Below are 22,568 nucleotides of genomic sequence, written 5' to 3' on the forward strand. Positions count from 1 at the left end.
AAGCTGGCCCAGAATAAAAAGAAAAAGAAGAAAAGGAGCGGTTGGGAGCTTCAGTCACCCGCCAGCCTGAAAACAGCCATCAGCCCCTCACCCAGACTGGCCAGGCACCCCAGTGAGGACCCCCACCCTGAAGGGGGTGTGACCAGTTGCAAACAGCCATCATCCCCTCATCCAGGCTGGCCAGGCACCCAAGCGGGACCCCCACCCTGATCCAGGACACCCTTCAGGGCAAACCAACCGGCCCCGACCCGTGCACCAGACCTCTATCCTATATAGTAAAAGGGTAATATGCCTCCCAGCACTGGGATCAGCGGAGCCGCGAGGGATCCCGTACTGGGATCAGCGTGACAGGGGGCAGCGCCCAAATCCCCTGATAACCCTGCGGCTCTGTGTGTGAGAGGGGGCGGGGCCACAATCTCCCTATCCGCCCTGCTCTGTTCGTGACAGGGGAAGGCGCCCCTACCCCCTGATCAGCCCTGCTCTGTGCCTGATAGGGGGGAGCTCCCCAACCCCCGATCGCCCTACGGCTCTGTGTGTGACAGTGGCGGCGCCCCAACCCCCTGATCTACCCTGCTCTGTGGGTGATAGAGGCCGGTGCCCCAACCGCCCCCCACGGGCCCTGCTCTGTGTGTGACGGGGTAGAGCCATAACCTCCCCATCGGCCCTGCCCAGAGTGTGACAGGGTGCGGCGCCCCAACCCCCTGATCCACCCTGCTCTGTGTGTGACAGGGGGCGGTGCCCCAACTCCCCTATTGGCCCTACTCTGTGAGTGACGGGGGGAGCTCCTCAACCCCCTGATCGGCCCTGCTCTGTGCATGACAGGGGGTGGTGCCGCAACCTCCCCATCGACCCTGCCTTGAGTGTGACAGGGGGCGGTGCCCCAACCCCCCAATCGGCCCTACCCTGAGCGTGACTGAGGGTGGCATCGCAACCTCCCGATCCGCTCTGCTCTGTGCATGACAGGGGGCGGTGCCCCAACTCCCCAATTGGCCCTGCCATGAGCCCGACCAGGGGCTGCACCTAGGGATTGGCCTGCCCTCTGCCACCCGGGAGCAGGCCTAAGCCAGCAGTTCGTTATCTCCCGAGGGGTCCCAGACTGCGAGAGGGCACAGGCCGGGCTGAGGGACCCCCCTCCCCTCTGAGTGCACAAACTTTTGTGCACCGGGCCTCTAGTATATATATAAAAGCCTAAACGACTATTAAGGTGGAATGACCGAATGACCAATCACTATGACACACACTGACCACCAGGGGACAGACACTCCATACAAGAGCTGCTCCCTGATGGTCATTGCACTCCCACATCTGAAGTGCCACTCTGCTGACCAACGGGTGCCAGACACAGGGCTCACAGTGGCCGCTGCAGCCCAGAGACCACAGCAGAGTGGCAGCGAGCCTACTGAAGAGTGGTGGCAGCAGGTGCAGCGGGGCCGGGATGAGTAGGAGCAGCAGGAAGGAACGGCAGGCAGTGTTGGACTGCTGGTTTCAGCCTGATCCCTGCAGGCTATGCCGAGGGATCTCACTGGTGCACAAATCTGTGGACCAGGCCTCTAGTAATATAATAAAACTATACAGGATACACATGGCTATTTTTATTAGGTTTGATTCTTTTCCTAATTCCAAGAACTAGGGATGATATTGTAATTACTATTTTGGTGACACAAACTTTTAAAATACTTACTTGGAAAAATTAAAAGGTGCAACAATAAAACAACAGCATAAGGACTTACGTACCTATCTTCGTTCTTGGTTTCCAAAGGAGGAGCAGGGCCCCTTGACTGACCAAGGGGGTCAAATGCAGAACCTGAGACACAATTCAAGAGTTCATATTTAATCTGCGACCCAGCATAACTGAAGAAAATATGAAATCTTGCACATGTTATTTAATAATTTATTAAAAGACTCAGATTACCTTTTTATTAAATAGGCAGGACATTCGTTATATCTACATAAACATCTACACTAATAAAAGAGAAAAATGGTAATTGGCGTACGGCGATACCTTTTTCATTGGCTAATCAGGGCTATATGGAAATTAACTGCCAACTAAGATTGGCAGTTAACTGCCAACAAGATGGAGGTTAATTTGCATATGTAGGAACAATGCAGGGAGGCGAAAGGGAAAGCAGGAAGAAGCCCCCTGCCACTGACAGTGATCGGAAACCCAGGGGGGAGCTAAGAGCTGGGGGGCAGGGCAAAGGCGGCCCTGGGGCCGCCTTTGCCCTGCCCCCCAGCCATGATCGGAGAATCAGGCGCCTTTGCCGCCCTGGCCAGTGATAGCAGGAAGTAGGGGTGGAGCCAGTGATGGGAGCTGGGCACGGTCGAAGCTGGCAGTCCCGGGAGCTAGGGGTCCCTTGCCTGGGCCTAAAGCGAAGCCCACAATCGCGGCGCCCCCCCGCTGCCACTGCAGGTGCCCGCTGCCTGGGCCGGACGCCTAGGCCAGAGGCGTTAGGCCTGGGCAGGGGCGGAGCCTGCAACCGCGGGGAGCTGGGGGTCCCCTGCCCAGGCCTGACACCTCTGCCGGAGGCCTCAGGCCTGGTCAAGGGGCCGATCCGGTGATTGCTGATCAGAGGGTGATGAGGGTCAACTCCTCTGGCCGAGGCATCAGGCCTGGGTGGGGGGGCTGAGCCGGGGATTGGGGGGATATGATGGTCCCCTTGCCCAGGCCTGAAGCCTGGGTCAGAGGCGTCAGGCTTGGGCGGGGGGTGGAGCAAGCGATCAGAGGGAGATGGGGGTCCCCTGCCCAGGCATGATTCCTGGGCTAGAGGCCTCAGGCCTGGGCGGGGGCCAGAGCCAGTGATCGGGGGGGAGATGGGGGTCCCCTGTCCAAGCCTAACACCTCTGGCGGAGGCATCAGGCCTGGGCAAGGGGCCGATCAGGCGATCGAAGGGTGATGGGGGTCAACGCCTGAGGGCTCCCAGTATGGGAGAGGGGGCAGGCTGGGCTGAGGGACACTCCCCCCCGCCACCCAGTGCACGAATTTCGTGCACCGGGCCCCTAGTTTGTATATAAAGAAATTGGTGAGATTTTTAACATACATAAAACTATGTAAACTTGTGTGTTAACATAAAAAAAACAAAAATGAGATGCTCTCTCAGTATTTACTCATCTCCCGCAATAATCTATTCCCATTATGAACTCTAAATTATCAATCATGTGAATAATAACTTGGCATTGGCTTTTTAATTGTCCTTATTTATATAATAAACATTAATTTTTATCCTAATAATTTTAAAATCATTTATCATATATTTAAATACCATTTTAACTTTTAATTTTTAAAAATGAGCTCTAATTTATAAAAAATAAAAAGAAATTTTAATGTACAATTTGACAAATTACATGCCAGTGCAACTACCACCCCAATTGTGATGCAGAGTATTTTCATCACCTCTTTCCTTTCTTATGGTACTTAAAATAATTACGCACCTTATAATCGATGGAATGTTAGATTTAAAATGGTAACAATATTTACACATACAAAAACAGTAAAAAATATTAAAAGATCTGAAAAAAAGTTAATAGAGACAAACCTCTCAAAGCTGCTTTGGTAAAACCAGCTGCTCTCACTGCTGTCATAGGTCTAGTAACTCCATCCTTAAAAGAATAGGAATAATTTAAAAGTACTTACAGTTCTGCAAATGACACATAACTGCAATTTTTATTTTTGTGAATCCTCACTGGAGGATATTTTTTCCATTGATTTTAGAGAGAGCAGAAGGGAGAAGGAAGGGGGAGAGAGGAGAGAGAGAAAAATATTGATGTGAGGGACCTACATCAATTGGTTGCCTCCTGCACTCGCCCTGCATCTCCGGGGTGGGGAACCTGCAACCCAGGGATATGTCCTTGACTGAAATCGAGCTTGAGACCCATCGGTTCACAGGCTGATGCTCTAACCATTGAACCATGCCACCAGGGCTAACTGCAATTTTTAATTCTGTACTTCTGCTCCTCTATGTCAACTCTGTCTCTACTTTCATTTTCCCCTATAAATGTTTTTCTTTTTCTTATCTTTTCCTTTTTGGGGGGGGGGGAGGGGGCGTTAATCCTCATCCAAGGATATTTTTCTATTGATTTTTAGGGAGAGTGGAAGGGAGGGAGAGAGACAGAGAGAGAGAAACATCGATGTTCACATTGATTGGTTGCCTCCCTCTAGCGCTAGGCAGGGACCAAGCCTGCAACCGGAATCAAGGTACGTGCCCTTGCCCTGACCGGTTTGGCTCAGTGGATAGAGCATCGCCCTGCGGGCTGAAGGGTCCCGGGTTCGATTCCGGCCAAGGGCATGTACCCTGGTTGCAGGTACATCCCCAGTCGGGGGTATGCAAGAGGCAGCTGATCGATGTTTCTCTCTCATCAATGTTTCTAACTCTCTATCCCCTTCCCTTCCTCTCTGTGAAAAATCAATAAAATATATTAAAAAAAAAAAAGTACGTGCCCTTGACCATACTCGAACCTGGTACCTTTCAGTCCTCGGGCTGATGCTCTATCCACTGAGCCAAACCGGCTAGGGCTCCCTTATAAATTTATAATTCCTAGATTTAACTGGGCTTACTCCATTTGAAAGAGAAAAAAAAACACCTCATAGATTTTTATATAGCACCTTATATAGCCTATTAGCTGGCTATTCCCCTACTTTTGGTTGGTATCCTCCATGCCCATGAGAGAAACCAAAGATATGGTTGTAAATGACAGCACAGGAAAAATGGGTCCCGGGGTACACCATACAATCTAACCATCAGTTCATGTCTACTCCCCAGTAGAATTTCATCTGAGACCTCAGTAAGTCCAGAGACTCTGCCTCCAAAGATTTCAAACAGTCCAATCTGTAGCCCACACTTTAAAGAATCAGGGTAATTATATCAGTAATATCTCCTTTAACATATTAAATAATATAATAAAGAAAAGAAAATGTTGGTAATATTCTAAGTCACAAGAGAGGCCCCAAATGAACAACCACACGACGGAGATACCTGGATAGCCCCTGTCACTGGTCTTCCCATTGATGATGTCAGGGATGTCTTGGACTAGTAAACAGAAAACTAAGTTAAAACAATTTTTAAAAATCTACACTTAATTTTATAAATGAAATTATACAAGTTTTTCATAACTTTTCCTTCATTCTATTGGCAAATGAACTTAAATATAATTTTTTCCATGTATCATCTGAGGACATAGGGTCAAACTGTAAAACTCTAAAGCAGGCATCAGCAAACAACAACCCTCAGCCTTTGTAAATAAAGTTTCATTGAAACACAGCCACACCTATCTGTGGATGTTCCTGCACTAGGAATTCAGACTCGATACTTGCAACAGACTGTCTGACCTGGAAAGCCTAAACTGCCTGGCCATTCACAGAATATGTTTGCTGTCTCCTGTTCTGAAACATCACCAAAAACCAAGTTTATGGGTAATACATGTATAGGCTGATTAATAAAACCATGCTTCATAAGACACACAGTTATATTACATACTAGGGGCCCAGTGCACAAATTCGTGCACCTTGAAAGGGAACTGTGGGCCACGAGGCTGCTGTGGGCAGGTCTCGGCCCATCCTCCGTGCCCCCACCTGGCCCCTCCCATTGCAGCCTCTGGTCCACTGTCTGCTGATGATTGGGGCTGGTGCCAGCAGCGGGTGCGAGCAGTGGCTGCTGCCCCAATCACCCCTCAGGAGCAGGGGGAGGTGGAGAAGCCCTCAGGGGTGATGGGGGCCAGCAGCTGCTGCTCGCACCTGCTGATGGCGCCAAGCGATCAGGACTGGTGCTGGGCACCAGCAGCGGGTGCGAGCGGCAGCTCCGGCGCCAGCTGTGGGTGCGAGCGGGGCTGTTGCCGGCAGCAGGTGTGAACGCCGGGCAGGACCATGGTGTGCAGGAGCAAAGAATTTTCATTAACCACCAGAGGCTTGCACCAATGACAGCGACCGGCATCCCGCCTTGGTCTGGCACCCCTGCTCACCTGCTCCACCATCCCACTGCGGCCGATGCCCACTATGTTCTGCGCTCTGCCACCTGCTGCTGACGCCCGCCATATTCTGTGTGTACCCCCTGGTGGTCAGCGCATGTCATAGCAACCGGTTATTCGGTTGTTTGGTTGTTCCACTGTTTGGTCTATTTGCATATTAGGGTTTTATAGATAAGGCTACTTTTTTCATTCATATAAAGGGACAGTATGAAGGCAACTGCCCTGGACCTCAGTTCTGAAATCATTTTTCTGACCTCTAAGAAATATTATCATAAGGACTGGGAAATGATATCCCACCTCGTTTTCTCATTCCTCTATTATTTCATGTAAGCTAAAACATCAAAATTTGGGCAATATATAAAAGATTTTCCCTTATGGATTTTTTATATAGCATCCTTCCTCCAAAAATCTCAAATAAGAACAAGGCCCAAATATATGCCTTTGAAAATTTTCTTAAATTTTACTTTTTAATGCATTAATTAGTAAGTTTTTTAAAATTACAAACATTTATTATATAACTTCAAATAAAATGTATGAATGGAATACACATGAGACTTGGTCATATTATATAAAAAAATGAAAGGAAGTGGATCAACAAACACAAGGTTTACAAATAGAAAGGTAATAAAATATTTTCTGATATATTTACAATCAAAAGGACTAGAATATTTAAAGCTGTTAAATAAGATTTTTACAATGTTTGCAACTATTCAAAATAGAAACTATATCTGGTTCATGGACTGAAAAATAGCTCAAATTGCTTAGAACTGCCTAAAATGAATTTATGTACACAAAAAAGCATCTTAATATTTTCAGCTTAAGAAAACCTACCCCATATCCAGTAGCTACAGGTCTTATAACTGCTGTGCTTGGTATTTTAGCAGTTATCTTGGGGAGAGGGGAAAGAAACATAGTTAATAGAATTCAGATTAAGCTACATAATAGAAAAGTGGAAAAGAAGTGTAAAATATAGATTTATCAATCGAGAAATGTTAACATAATATTTAGAATAATTACCTTTTAAATTATCCTACATATTAAGGAGCTTAGGAATTTTAGATATGAAGTAGGAGACTTATTCTGGAATTCATTTTACAGGAGAAAGGGAACTTGAGAATGACCTGAAGTGCCAATAGGAATGATCAGTTTTCATGGTTGCTCCCATCATTCATCATGCATTCTTATTACTGCCAGCCACTAAGTCTAACTATAGACAGGATTTGAAGTCAGAGAATCTGGGTTCAAACCTCAGCTCTTCCTTCTACTAACTGAGTTTATTTAATCTCTTTGAATCTAAAATTTCTCATCTTTGAAATAAGGATACAAGGTATGTATGTTGATCACAATACTATAGTTGGAATCAAACAGGACCATGTAGGTGAAACTGACCTAAACATGTCAGTTGTTAGGCATATTGTTTAACGTATTTGTTGTTTTTTTGTTAATCTTCGCCTGAGGAATTTTTTCCATTGATTTTTAGGGAGAGTGGAAGAGAGAGGGAAAGACAGAGAAAGAAACATTGATGTGAGAGAAACACATTGATTGGTGGCCTCCTGCATGAACCCTGACCAGGGACTGGGTGGGAGAGGAGCCTGCAACCAAAGTATGTGCCCTTGACGGGAACTGAACCCAGGACCCTTTGGTCTGCAGGCTGATGCTCTATCCATTGAGCCAAACCAGCTAGGGCTGTTTGCAATAGTTGATTAAAACATCAATAGATAAGTTCTACTTCTTGCTATGATGGGCTACTGTTTTAAATAACATTGCCACTAAGAATTAAAAAGCTGAGTACAAAAATATTTTTGTAAAATATCAGTTTAAATACATTAGAGAATCATTAAGGCAGTGAAGAATTGCAAGTCTCCAGTTGAGGAAAGGGGAAGGCTGGAGAGGTGAGCCAGCATTAGGTTCTGCTTTTCTCCTATAGCAGTGGTTCTCAACCTTCTGGCCCTTTAAATACAGTTCCTTATGTTGTGACCCAACCATAAAATTATTTTCGTTGCTACTTCATAACTGTAATGTTGCTACTGTTATGAATCATAATGTAAATATCTGATATGCAGGATGGTCTTAGGTGACTCCTGTGAAAGGGTCCTTCGACCCCCAAAGGGGTCGCGACCCACAGGTTGAGTACCACTGTCCTATAGGCATCTGCTTGTTCCAAAGACATGGCTGAGAAGCTGTGCATAGCTTTTTGTAGACTCACAGGCCTGAGGAGATAAACATTGGAGTTGGGAGCCTGCCAAGGTGGCTGTCCTTGTAATTCTCCCAGCTTTAGACTGTGATCTCAAAAGGCTAAGACTGAAAAGTAAGTTAGAAGTATAACAACCCTTGTAAGGACTAAAGTCCAATTTAGGATCATCTCAAACTCAAATGGATAAGGGCGATCCAGGATTTCTAGTATCTCTAAGGCCATAAGCAAGAGTAAATTCTCTCTACTGAAAGATGAGATCACTTTTGGCTGTGTTATCCAGTAGAACTTTTCTGCACTGATGGAAACATTCCATGCCTGCCCTGTCTGATGAGATAGCTACTAGCCACATGTTGCTGCTGAACATTTGAAAAGTGGCTGGCGTAACAAGGATCTGAATTTTTAAGTTGTATTTAATTTTAAATAATTTAAATGTAACTTGCCACATGTGGCCAGTGTTTATCATACTGGACAGCACAGACATATGGTCTTAAATTAACTCTCAAATGTTTCATTTACACTGTCTGGCATTCAATCAAAAATAACTAGACATAAATGAGGCAAAACTACCTAACCAAAAGCCAAGAAAAACAAAAGAATGAAAAGAACCCAGAAGGTGATACATATAATGAAAATATCAGACACAAATTTTAACATAAATATGCTTAATATGTCCACTGAGATAAAACACAAGATCGATAATTTCAGCAGAGAATGGGAAAGTATAAAAAAAGAATAGAAATTCTAGAACTGAAAAATAACTGAAAATAATATAAAATTCTAGCATTGTCCAGGAAACAGTAAAATACTAATTTATACCAGACTTTAATAAGTTAAAGATGAGTATTATAATCTTTAGGAAAACACTAAAAGAATTTTTATAGATGTAAACTCCCAAGATAACAATGGGGGAAAATGGAAATAAAAAACAAACAAAAGCAGACAAGAAAGAAAATGAAACATAAAAAAGGCAGAAAATTTGAAAAGTAAATAGTAACACAACAAATTGAAGCCAAGCCAGTAATTTCATTACATGCAAATGGACTAAATAATTCACCAAAAAAAATATGGTTATCAGACTGTATTTTAAAAGCAAAACTCAATCACATGCTGCTAATAAATAAAAGCATATGGAAAGGTTGGAAGTTAAAGACTAGGAAAGACATATCATGAAAACACTAGACAAAAGGAAGGTGGTATAGCTATATCAGTATACTAATAACTGACAAAGTAGACAAACAGAATTACTAGAGATAGAAAGACATCTCATAGCAATAAAAGGCTCAATTTACCATGAAAATATAACATTTCTAAATATTTTTACTCCAAATATATAAAGCAAAAAACTAAAAAAAATCCATAATCATAATATAAAATTTGACCATATCTTTCTCATTAACAAAACCCTTTCCCCCCAAATCAGTAAAAATATAAGACACTAAAAACACACACACACACACACACACACACACACACACAAAAGAAACAAACACACACACATTAAAAACTTGATTAATTTTAGAAGAAGCTGAAAAGGATAGAGTCTCCGGACTTTTTTCTATGAGAACAAACTGAAGGAAAGAAAGTTGTGTTTTTTTTTCCAACTACTTACAAATAACTAAATCTGTTTTTTTGGGTGTGTTTTTTTTTTTAAGCATTGGTCAGATCTCTTCAGATAAAGTAGAGCCTACCCTGTCTCTTCCTTTATTCACCTACACCCTCATGTGTCATACCTTTCCTCCCATATCTCAAGGTCAGTCTTAACTGTACATACCCTTTAATATTCAACTGCAAATTTATCCTAAGTAGCCTCTTCTGATTGTCCCAGTGACAAATAACCTTTCTTTATGGTCCCATAACAATTTATACTCTTTCTTACAGAACTTTCTATATTTCACTTATCAACCTGTTTGTTTTCAACTACAAAAGAGAGTTGGCAGATTCCATACACTGTGCAAGTTAGATGTCTATGCTTTGCATGACATACACAAAAATTTTAATAATACTGAAAAATATCACTCTAGCAATTCATATGCTGATGGAATATAATTAATGGAGGATCATTAATCCAAGAGAAGAGTAATTTGTAAATTAAGCCCCAATTTTTTGAAGGATAAATATTTATGTAACTTTAAAAATTACAAATATTTTTAAACAATGAGTGATTTAGGTAAACATATTCCAAATCTTACATAAATAAAATTTATATCCTCAAAAGCATAAAAAATTTTTGATCTAAAATATAATTATAAAACATTGCTAAAAGAAATGAAAGGTAAGACAAATAAATGCAAAACATCCCATGTTCATGGATTCAAAAATTTACTATTGTTAAGATGTCTATAGCACCAAAAGCAATCTACAAATTCAATCCAATCCCTACCAAAATCCCAATGCTATTTTTTAAAGAAATAAAAAAATTTATTTGAAATCTCAAGGGATCCTGAATAGCCAAAAGAATTTTAAAAAAGAAGAACAAAATTAGGAAACTCATTCTTCCTGATTTCAAAACAGATTACAAAGCTATGGTAACAAAAATAGGGAGGTACTGGTGTAAAAACAGAATAGACCAATGAATCAGAATAAATGGCCCAGAAAAAAACCCTTGTGTATATGGTCAAATTATCTTCAACAAGGGTGCCATGACCAAACAATGAGGAAAGGTCAGTCTTTCCAACAGTGGGAAAACTGGATATACACATGCAAAAGAATAAAGTTAGACCTTTAAAAGGCATAAACATAAGACCTAAAACTATAAAACTCCTAGAAGAAAACATAGGGGAAGAGTTTAATGATATTGGACTTAGCAATGATTTCTTGGATATGACAACAAAAGCACAGGCAACAAAAGCAAAAATAAACAAATAGAAATATATAATACAACAAATTTTGTGCATCAAAGGACATAATCAACACATTGAAAAGGCCTACAGAGTGGATAATATATTTGCAAATCATTAATCTGGTAAGGGGTTGATATCCAGAATATATAAAGAACTCTTAGAACACAATAACAAAAAATCAAATAACGTACTTAAAAATGAGCAAAGACATTGACTAGACATTTTTTCAAAGATGATATACAAATGACCAACAAGCATATGAAAAGATACTCAACATCATTAATCATCAGAGAAATGCAAATCAAAACCACAATGAGAATCACCTCAGACCTATTAAAATTGCTACTCTCAGAAAAATAGAAAATAATATGTGTTGGCAAGGATGTAGAGAAATTAGAATGCTTGTACACTGTTACTGGGACTGTAAAATGGAGCAGTCACTATGGAAAAGGGTGAGGAAGTTCCTAAAAACATTAAAAATAGAACTATATGTTCTAGCAATTCTACCTCTGGGTATTTATCTAAAGGATTGAAAACAGAGTCTTGAAATATGTGCACAGCCATGTTCACAGCAGCATACTAGATGTACCAGTTAGTAATGCAGATTTTTTTTCAATAGATGGAGTTACACATATATTGATATTTATGTGATTTGATATGTATGCTATTTTGTTGTGTTGACAGCAAGCTTCAAAACTTCATATGTCAAATTTGCTGAAGGTGTTAACATTATATTTTTACGTTTAAAAATGTCGAATTTCATGGCAAAAAAAGAGCATTTGCGGGAAGTTTTAATTCATTACTTTATTTTGAAGAAAAAGTTATTGTATACTTCAGGAAGCTTATGGTGAACATGCTCTATCTCAGATACTTGTGAGTGCTTCATGATAACGCACAATCCCACACTTCAAAACCAGTTAAAGACACGATAAAAGATCTTGCCTGGGAAGTATTAACCCACCCGCTGTATTCACCAGACCTTGCTACTTCAGATTATCACTTGTTCCGATCAATGGCACACGCACTTTCTGAGCAGCACTTCAAAACACACACAAAAGTGGAAAATTGGGTCTCTGAATGGTTTGCCTCAAAACAAGAAAAGTTCTATTGGGATGGTATTCACAAATTACCTGAAAGATGGGGGAAATGTGTAGCTAGCTATGGACATTACTTTGAATAAAGCACTTTTGATGTTTCTCTTGAAATTACCATGTTTTCTTTGATTACAAAATCCGCATTAGTAACCGGTACACCTGGTATTCACAATAGCTAAGAAGTGGAAGCAACCCAAGTGTCCACAGAACAACATGTCGTCTCTCCACACAGTGGACTATTACTCAGTCTTAAAAAGGAAGGAAATCCTTTCACATGGGTGAACCTTGAGAACATTATACTAAGTGAAATAAGCCAGTAACAAAAAGACAAATACTGTATGATTCCACATATATGATGTATCAAAAAGTAGTCAACTTTATAGAAACAGAAAGTAGAAGGGCGGTGCCAGGGACGGGGAAAGAAAATGGGGAAGTTGTTTAATGGGAACAGAGTTTCAGTTTGGGAAGATGAAAAGGTTCTGAAGATCAGTTTCATAACAATGAGAATAAATATATTTAACAATAACTGAACTGTACACTCAAAAATGGTTAAGATGGTAAATTGTATTATGTGTTTTTTATCACAATAAAAGTAATTTACTTACTGGAGGTCTTCTGCCATGATTGGTTCTCACAGCTTGCTGAAAAGCTGTGTCATTCTCCAATTCCTAAAATGAAAAGAAAATTTAACATTCAACATGAAGTGAGAATTTTTTTTTTAATGTTGAACCTCTGCCCAGCCAGAGTGGTTCAATTGGTTGGAGCATCGTCAATCCACCAAAAGGCTGCCAGTTCAATTGCTGGTCAGAATACATACCTGGGTTGTAGGTTCAATCCCCGGTCAGGGTGTGTACAAAGGCAACTGATCAATGTTTCTCTCTCACATCGATGTTTCTCTCTAAGCATGTACTCAGGTGAGGATTCAAACAACAACAAAAAGTTGAACCTCTTCTGTTTGGTATTCATGATCCTCTCTAATTCATCTTACCCATCTGTTGATGTCCAGGTAGGGACTCATAGTATGAAGGAAAACCCCTATTCTGTAAAACTACTGTTTGGAATTCTCTGCTATTCTTCGGATGGCCTCTTGTTCTGAAAAAGTAACTCTGCTTTCTAGCCTGCTTGAATAGTGGGGGAGATAAACTTAGCTGTCTGACCTTGTAGGCCAGAGACTAGATACACCCAATGCCATGCCAGGTGCATTTTTTAATTGGATAGAACTGTATAGTTTTCAAGGCCACCGCCAGCAAGCACACAAAGGGCTGGCTCGTCTATAAAAAGGGAAGTTCTGCTTGTAGCTGTGCTTAGATTTGGATTCATTTCCCTGAGCCCACCACGGTGAATAAAGTGTAACTCCAAACTCTCAGAGCGTTGTTTGGTTCTGGTCCGGTTTTTTCTGTAACATAATTGGTTCCCTGACATTTCGGGAAGACCGGGGAACCACCCATCGTGGCCTTTTGGCCTCCGGTGTGGACTGGATTTGAGGACCGGGGGAGCCGGATAGGCCCCCCAGGAGGCGCCGCTCTGCTGATTTACCAGAATTGAACCAGGGGAACTTCGGGGACTCCCGGACCTCAGCCCAGGACCCGGCCGGCATCTGGAGAGCGTGGACGGACACTTCTGGACCTGTCTGCAGAATCTGTAAGGTAGGGGCCCCAATCCCCTACCGTCTGGCCCACTCGGAATGAGTGGAAGGGGAGCTTGATCACCTCCCGGGGAGCCATAGAGCTCCCCCAGGTTTTGGGAATCCCTCAGGAATCTGGAATCTGTCAGGAATTGGGAATCCCTCAGGAATTGGGAATCTGTTTTGAATTTGGAATTTGTTAGAATTTGTAATTTATTTGAATTTGAAATTTGGAATTTATTTGAATTTGGAAATTTGTTTAGCATTTGGGAATTTGTTTAAGCTCTGAGTGAACAGCTGTTTGTTTGTGTGTGACTAGCCAATTTGCTACCGAGAAGGGGGACTGGACGCAGTCTTAACTCCTCCGGTAGGTTCTCACCAAGACGTTGGTTGAGAATTCTGTTCTGGGACATGGGTGCCAGGAGTGCCCCCATGCCCATCTGGGGAGTTGGGCACTGTTTTATCTGCTCAGCTCCAGTCTGGGCTAGTCTACTGAGAGAGTGTGAATACGAGTGTTTGGCTGCTTATTAACTCGTCTGTATAAAGTGAAAGCTACTTTGATTTATTTTGCATTTCTGTTAATTCATCTGGCTAAACGTTTGGACTGGACCCGCGGTGGGCTGCAAGAATCTCTAGCAGTTCTCAGAGTCTTTTGCTCGCCATTACAGAAGGAATCAGCCCACTTCACTAACAAAAACTTCTGTCTATCAGTTGCTCTTACCTGGGTTGTAAATTCGCTGTATTAAATTGAAATTTTGAAATGCTAGGGTAGATTTAAAGGCTAAAATAAAGGCTGGCTAGGTTCCAAGATTGCTTAGTTCTGAGATTGCTTGTAAAAAGCAAGAGAGAACTCTTTTCAAGTTAACTATTTGCTTAGCAAATTAACAAAGTAGTAAATTTCAAAGAACTTGTTATTTATGGTTTTCCTATCTCTTTGGTAGACACAAGGGGGGGGAGGGGAGGAGGGGCTTGCAGCTCCGCAGGACGGAGAGATTTACTGGCCCTGACCCTAAGGCTGAAGTTATTATTAACTGTCTATAGACCCCGTAACCCCTGATTGTGTGTCTCGTGTGGTCTGTTGTCTTGGTCTTTGTGATTATGTGTTTTATTTGACTTATCGTTTTCAGTTATTTATTGAAATCCTCATGGAGGACAGGGAAATTGGTTGGAGAGATCAAAAGTAAAAAGGAAAGAAACGGGCCTGGGCTGAGACAAAGAAGGGGGGTGTTAGCAGTTATGTTACTGGCTGCAGACTGGTAGCAGGTGCATTATCAACTAACTTCAAGGTCACAAAAAGTAACTGTAAGCACAGTCTTTCTCTGCCCTGGTTTATTCTTTTAACCCCTCCAATGCTAAATTAAACCGATACCTGTTCTTAGTTTTGTCACAAAAGGTCTAGATATATCTTAAGAGTAAAAGTACTTTAAAATGTATTCATAAATATTAATCTAAAATTGCTGACTGCTCACTTTTGGTAATCATTAAAAGATTAAGGTTTCTAAGAATAAAGAATTCTAATACATTAAGAACAACTAAACTTCCAGGAGAAGGGCGGAGGAGAAACAGACCTGAAATCCGCAGCCGCCCTGGTAATTTAGAAGTTTAGAACTGTTTGCTAGGCAAACTCAGCCCCTAAAAGCCAGGTCAAAGAAGGGGGGGCTGGATGCCTGAGCTGCCCGCTGCCCTGAAAGAAGCAGCAGCAGCGAGAGAAGTACGGAAAGCTGTGGATAGAGCTAGCGAAAGCTCCCTGTTTGCAAATGTACTGAAAGGGTTCAGTACCTGTTGCTGCTGGAAGAGGAGGGACTAATATCCCCTTCCAGTGCACTCCCTTGGAAGAGGCCTTGTTGTTACTCTGCCACAAAGGGGACTGGTGGAAGGTCAAGGATAGCAGGGCCCTGTAACTAATAAACAGGGTTAACAAAAGGGCAAAGAAAAGAGCACTCTCCCTGGACCTGGGAGCCATCAGGACTTTGAAATTCTCCAAGAGAGGAGGACTCTGACTCAGAGACTGGCCGGAACCTCGTTAGATTAGAAAAACCGGAGGCTGCATATTGAACTTATAGACTGCAGTTTGCTGGGCAGAGGTCCAAGCCCAGTTATATAGGGGTTAAGCTACCTGTGTACAGCAAAACAACTTTCTCCTGTGGCAGAATACACTTTAAGAAAATAGAATGCATAATAGACCAGTAAGCTGGGACAAGTAAAATAGGGAAACTGAGCAGAAATCCTATCTTCCCTAAACCAATGACACTTGGGAGTAAATGCTTTGCATTTGCCTCCCTAAACAAAGGTTAAATCGTTTATGTCAATCTGATTAGTGGCATTTGTTGTCCACACCCAGGGACAAATGAAGTTAGAAAATAAGCCTTATTTTGATTAGTTATTTTACTCAGGAGGAGCCAACCCGGTCCCTCCCTGCAATATGAATGATAAAATGTATATTAAGGAATTTTAAAATTGCTCAAACCTCGCTGCATTGGGTCCAGTTCTGCATGTGTAAGAAGGGACAGAGTAAAGTTTAGTAGCAGGCCAGAAGAAGCTGGCAAGGCCATCCAAACCACCCAGCCGCTATTGGCCAGAGCCGCCTGAGGCACACCTCCTCGGACTGGCAACAGCTGACTCTTGACTAGGACAGACTGGGCTCTTTCCAACTGGGCCCCCATGAGCCGATGGTCAAAATGAAGATCGGGGGCCAGACTGGGAACTTTATGATTGATATAGCGGCACAGCACTCGGTAGTTACTCAGAAGGTAGCTCCCCTCTCAGGACAGGAAGTCACCATTATTGGAGCTACCGGTACGGTACCACAGCTGCAGACTGTTCTGCCACCCCCGCAGATGTCAGTCAGGCAGCCATCAGGTGGTTCATGAATTCCTATATTTACCAGTTGACCTGGTCCCTCTAATGGACAGAGACCTTTTAGCCAAAATGGAAGCAGAAACCACTTTTGCCCCAGATGGCTCAGCACAGCCTTGCCTAAGTGAAGAGAACTCTCCAATGATCCTGTCCTTAGCAGTGCCAAGAGAGAAAGAATGGAGACTTTATACCCCCCAGCCAAAGGCCCCCACATCTGTTCTTGTCAGGCCCCCATCAGGGGACTAGGGCAGTGTTCCTGTTATCTGCCAAAATTCCTAAGACTGTAAAAGTACTTGTTCACTGAAAAGGTGTAAATATGGATGTTTATTTGATGTTTATATGTCTACTTAGATGTAATTATTTGTAGATAAATAGAACCCCCGGTCAATTTTCTGGTGTATTCTGGAGCAGCCTATTCAGTCTTGACAGAGCCAATGAGACCAGTAACATCTAAGAAGACACCAGTTCTAAGAGCCACCGGACAAACTCCCTTTTTCTTTGGACATCAAAGAGGATTGTGGACCTCAGAAAGAACACGGTAACTCATTCATTTCTAGTCATGCCAGAATGCCTGTACCCCTTACTTGGACGTGATCTCTTACAGAAATTACAAGCCATCCATAAGCTTGTTCGAGATGCCCTGCCAGTGCCACCTCGGACTCTGTACATCCTTTCTAGCCTGGGGACTCGGTGTGGGTAAAGAAGTTCATGACCCCAGGACTCACCCCAACTTGAAAAGGACTATACCTGCAGAAAATTGTATAAGAGACTCAGATGATGCCTGCATCTTCATAGACATGGCTTCAGAAAGACAAGGACAATTTTACCTTATATAGAAAGGTCAAAGAGTGGACTTTAGTCACCTCCCTAAAATGTTTGTATAGCCCTGCCATATCTCATGGTTAGTAGTGGAGGATTTAGCTGCCTGAAGCGGCCATGCTGCCAATATTATGTTTCATTGTATTAATATGTTGTATTAACCTTTGATTCTCTTACAGGTTTGAATGTAGCTGTATCTGCCAAAAGGGCAGGTGCCCAACTGGGCAAAGAAGAATACCCATCAGGTTTTGGTCTCTATTAAGAGACAGTTAACAGTTGGCAGCCTGTATACTGTCTTTCAGGCCTGTGTGACCATGCCCATGTCAGGGGTGGTACAAACCTCAACTGTAGGAAACTGGGGAAGGCCTGTTTGGAACAGAAGGAAGTAGTAAAGAGGTAAATAGTAGCCCTCTGTTACAGGAATTACAGACCCTGTGAAGTCCTGTGACATGTGAGACCCTGTAAGGAAATAGAGCTCCGTTAGTCCGTTCTGAGAAAACAAATCAAGTGAGGGGAGCCCTACCATAGGGGGAGCTATAACTATCTATTTGAATGTAGACATATTGTAAATTTCTTCTTGCCATTTGAAGACAGTTATATTACTCTAAAGAGTCCATGAAAAGGAACTGGCAAGGAAAATCAGGAAATCTTGGAGCATATCAGGTATGTTTTTCTCCTTATATAATTCCTCTGAAATTTGGCAATGCTTAATAAATCATGGCAATACATTTCTTTGCATAGATTCAATAAAACTGGTTCCTAATAGTGGTTTTATTAACGGAAAACTTTGACTGGAGTATCATGTATTAAAGAGACCTGTCTGAACTCTAAAGACTTGAAGTCAATAAAAGTGCCACAGGAAAAGCCTGGTATCCTTCTTGGGAGCCCTGAAGATGGCTGGCGCTGGAGCGTCAGGCCCATGCCCTACCATCACTGGCAGTTGGTCAGAGTAGAAGGGGAGCAATAAGGACGCCTCTGTGTCCCTGCGGAACCCCCACTCACTCTCGGTTGCAACGAGTAGGAGGGCTACTGAGATGGGCCTTAAAGCCTAGAGCGTGGGCTCAGGTGGAGTTGCTACAGGTGAGGGATTCACCTAACTCAGCAGATACTACAGGCAGGCCTGATGGCAACTAGATGGCTTGGCTTCCTGGCCCTACGGGGCACATTAAGATTCAACCATGAGATTCCAGCAAAGGTAGTCAGTTACCATTCTTCTTGTGTTTATGCAAACATCAGGCCAAATTGAATACAGTAGATAAATTAGTCTTGATTTGGCTTTTTGATAACCATGGAGGAGTTTTAAGGAGAAAAATCCAATTTCAATAGAGGTTGTTAAAACTGAAATGTTTTCCTTCCCTTCCACCGGACCATTTGTTATAGTTTGTCTCTGCCAGATCACAAGCCCAGCTACTTCTGTGCCCAGGACAGCAAGGAGCCTGACTGGAAGGTGATCTCTGACCAGACACACCCGCTGCAGATCACCCTCAAGAAGACAACAGACCTGGCTAATCAACCTGCTCCAAAGGATTCAGAGAACACCCTGCTGAATTCTTCCTTACACTTTGTTTCTTATCTTCTCTTGAAGGCAAAATGCTCTGGTATTTCTGGATAATCATTGTTTTTTTATCTTTCTAGTAATTCTCATTTTATCTTTTTATGAGGAACCCAAGGCTAGTCCCAGGAGGAGAACTCTTCTGCCCTTGCTGGAATACAGAAGCACCATAAAATTACTGCTTCCTACATAAAAAAGAAACAAGATGAATAAAACAGAAGTTATCTAAGACCTGGGCTGCATGGGGCGGGGGGGGGGGGGGGGGGGATCTGGAAATAGCTCCTTCCATTGACAGGACAACTGTTAATGCTACTCATGGCCATAATCCTAGGACCATGTCTTCTAATTCTGTTAACTTGCTTTATCTCATCCGTCTAGATATCTTTAAACTTCAAATGGTCCTACAAGCCAGAAGAATTCCCTACAAACCTCTCCAAGAGGAAGAAATGGGATGTTACCCCTTGGACGTCACCCTTTTTCAGCAGGAAGTAGTAAAAGATCGGTCAACGCCACTGTTCACCTTAACATCCCGTGGTGGTTGTACCACAAGGCTAAAAAGCTTGTGGAACAAGTGGGGGGAATGTGAAGGAAAACCCCTATTCTGTAAAACTACTGTTTGGAATTCTCTGCTATTCTTCGGATGGCCTCTTGTTCTGAAAAAGTAACTTTGCTTTCTAGCCTGCTTGAATAGTGGGGGAGATAAACTTAGCTGTCTGACCTTGTAGGCCAGAGACTAGATACACCCAATGCCATGCCAGGTGCATTTTTTAATTGGATAGAACTGTATAGTTTTCAAGGCCACCGCCAGCAAGCACACAAAGGGCTGGCTCTTCTATAAAAAGGGAAGTTCTGCTTGTAGCTGTGCTTAGATTTGGATTCATTTCCCTGAGCCCACCGCGGTGAATAAAGTGTAACTCCAAACTCTCAGAGCGTTGTTTGGTTCTGGTCCGGTTTTTTCTGTAACAATAGTCTCCAGCTTCAAATATCCCTCCTTCCCACTGTCCACAATATTAAGGCTCCTTCCTCTGCTAGAAAGATGAGTACTGATAATGTTGTTCAATTGTAAGAACACTTTATTGGACACGTGGCATCATTATGTCTAGTTAAACATCAAGTTTACAAGGATATGGCCTTTCTCCTGTTTCTTTCCTCCAAGTAGGAAAGAAAAGCAGGAACAGAGAATTTCATCTCTCTCTTCTCCCCTCTCTTCTTTCATATGTGGGGCCATGACTTAGAGGAACTTGCCTGAGAAAGCCTTGGGAGAGAAAAGGAAATATTCTCTAAAAGCAATGAGGCAAACACTTTCTCTTGTTCCAGTTTTGTTTGCTCAAGTGAAAATGACTTCACTCTGGAGCAGTGAAGTTTGAGAAATGGAGGGCTCCATGGAGTCCAACCTACAAGGTCATTTGGAATCAGAACCTCAGTTGAAATAAAATGTTATTATGCTGTATCGGTGAAGATATTGCTTTGGCATATGTCTGAGATTTGCTGCCTGTGGATTCCTCTAAGATTTTTATGGTTTCCCTTCTTATGTTTAAGTCCTTTATCCATTTAGAGTTTATTTTTGTGTATGGTATAAGTTGGTGGTCTAGTTTCACTTTTTTGCATGTATCTGTCCAATATTCCCAACACCATTTATTGAAGAGGCTGTCTTGACTCCATTGTATGTTCTTGCCTCCTTTGTCAAATATTAATTGAGCATAGTGGTTTGGGTTGATTTCTGGGTTCTCTATTCTATTCCATTGGTCTATATGTCTGTTCTTATGCCAGTACCAGGCAGTTTTGAGAATAGTGGCTTTGTAATACAGCTTGATATCTGGTATTGAGATCCCTCCTACTTTGTTCTTCTTTCTCAGGATTGCTGCAGCCATTCGGGTCTTTTTTTATTCCAGATGAATTTTTGGAGAGTTCGTTCTAGGTTGTGGTACATCTACACAATGGAATACTACGCTGCAGTAAAAAAGAAGGAATTCTTACCATTTCCAGGTCCAGGATGGAACTGGAGAGCATTATGCTAAGCGAAATAAGCCAGTCAGAGAAAGATAAATATCATATGATCTCACTCATTTATGGAATATAATGAACAACATAAACTAATGAACAAAAACAGATCCAGAGACAAAGAAGCATCGATCAGACTGTCAAACCTCAGAGGGAAGGTAGGGGAGAGGGTGGGGGTAAGGGGGAGAGATCAACCAAAGGACTTGTATGCAGGGGGTTGAGGGCATACACTCAGTGGGGGTGGGGGGGAGGGCAATGGGCGGATAAGAACACATATGTAATACCTTAATCAATAAAGGAAAAAAATGGTATTATGTTTTGCTGATTCCTGACCTGTACTCACATTCTCTCTTAGGAAATTTGAAGAAAGGAACAACTGTCAAGAGCAAAATATGAGTGTTTCTGGGTTCCTTGGACAAAATGCCATTTTAGACTCCTGAAGGGAATCTTACCAACAAATAGTCTAATCAGCCTTTACTTCCTATTCCTTTGCCAACACCACTCTGGCTCTAATGCTTCATACACAACTTATGCACAATTCTTGTAAGAGCCTCTGATTTATTTCAATCTATAGTAGTCCCCCTTTTCTGCAGTTTTGCTTTCTGTCATTTCAGTTATCCAAGGTCAACCACGGACTGAAAACATGAATCATTCCTTTGTCCAGGGTATCCACACTGTATATGCTCCCCTCCTGTTAATCACTTAGGAGCCATCTAAGTTATCAGATTGACGTAGTACCTAGGTGCTTTTGTTCAAGTAACACTTATTTTACTCAATAATGTCTCATTCACCTCTCTTCATGTCATCATGAAGGCATTTTATCATCTTACATAATCACAAGAAGGGTAAGTACAGTAAAATAAAATATTTTGAGTGAGAGAGACTACATTTGAGGGAGGTCATGGTTTGACTCCTGGTCAGGGCATATGGTCAGGTTGTGGGCTCGATCCCCAGTGTGGGGTGTGCAGGAGGCAGCTGATCAATGGTTCTCTCTCATCATCGATGTTTCTTTCTCTCTCTCCCTCTTCCATCCTCTCTGAAATCAATAAAGAGATATATTCATAAAAACAAAAACAAAAACAAAACTACCCCGAGAAGTAGCCATGCAGCACTGTAAGGGACATCAAAGGAACACAACTAAAATATCTGAACTCTAGCAGTGGTTCTCAACCTTCCTAATGCCTCGACCCTTTAATACAGTTCCTCATGTTGTGGTGACCCCCAACCATAAAATTATTTTTGTTGCTACTTCATAACTATAATTTTGCTACTGTTATGAATCGTAATGTAAATATCTGATATGCAGGATGTATTTTCATTGTTCGTGACCCACAGGTTGAGAACCGCTGAAAAGGAAATCCCCTTGCTGATAGGGCTGCAAAGGAGGCTGCCAAGTCAGATACCTCTATTATGGCCCTAATTCTATATATTTTCCTCTGACATCAAACCAAGTTATGCCCCTGATGAAAACACCTCGGCAGAAGGGCAAAGTTTTCCCCTAAACAATGAAGGATGGTGGATCAGAGATAAAAAATCTGCTGTTCCCAACTAAGGATCAATGGAAAATTATAAAATCCTTTCATGATTTTCTCCATCTAGGTTAAGATGCCACCTATTCTTTAATGTAAAA

General features: G+C 42.4%; 1 protein-coding gene across 3 annotated transcripts in view; it reads right to left on the bottom strand.

The window, feature by feature from the left end:
- Nucleotides 1-22,568, bottom strand: part of IFT88 (intraflagellar transport 88) — a 169,321-nt gene that overhangs the window by 134,693 nt on the left and 12,060 nt on the right. The window contains exons 3-7 of one of the 3 annotated variants that reach the window (XM_081083541.1): nucleotides 12,692-12,754; nucleotides 6,790-6,846; nucleotides 4,971-5,024; nucleotides 3,534-3,597; nucleotides 1,735-1,804 (exon numbers count right to left, since the gene is read on the bottom strand). In XM_081083541.1, the coding sequence (XP_080939667.1) occupies nucleotides 1,735-1,804; nucleotides 3,534-3,597; nucleotides 4,971-5,024; nucleotides 6,790-6,846; nucleotides 12,692-12,754 (308 nt within the window). Of the gene's footprint in view, nucleotides 1-1,734; nucleotides 1,805-1,912; nucleotides 2,183-3,533; nucleotides 3,598-3,631; nucleotides 3,681-4,970; nucleotides 5,025-6,789; nucleotides 6,847-12,691; nucleotides 12,755-22,568 lie in introns of those variants that run through there. The other 2 variants (XM_081083542.1, XM_081083543.1) reach the window with 2 other exon arrangements.

The sequence above is a fragment of the Myotis nattereri genome, assembly GCF_964212035.1.
Source record: "Myotis nattereri genome assembly, chromosome: 2".
NCBI classification, from domain to species: Eukaryota; Metazoa; Chordata; class Mammalia; order Chiroptera; family Vespertilionidae; genus Myotis; species Myotis nattereri.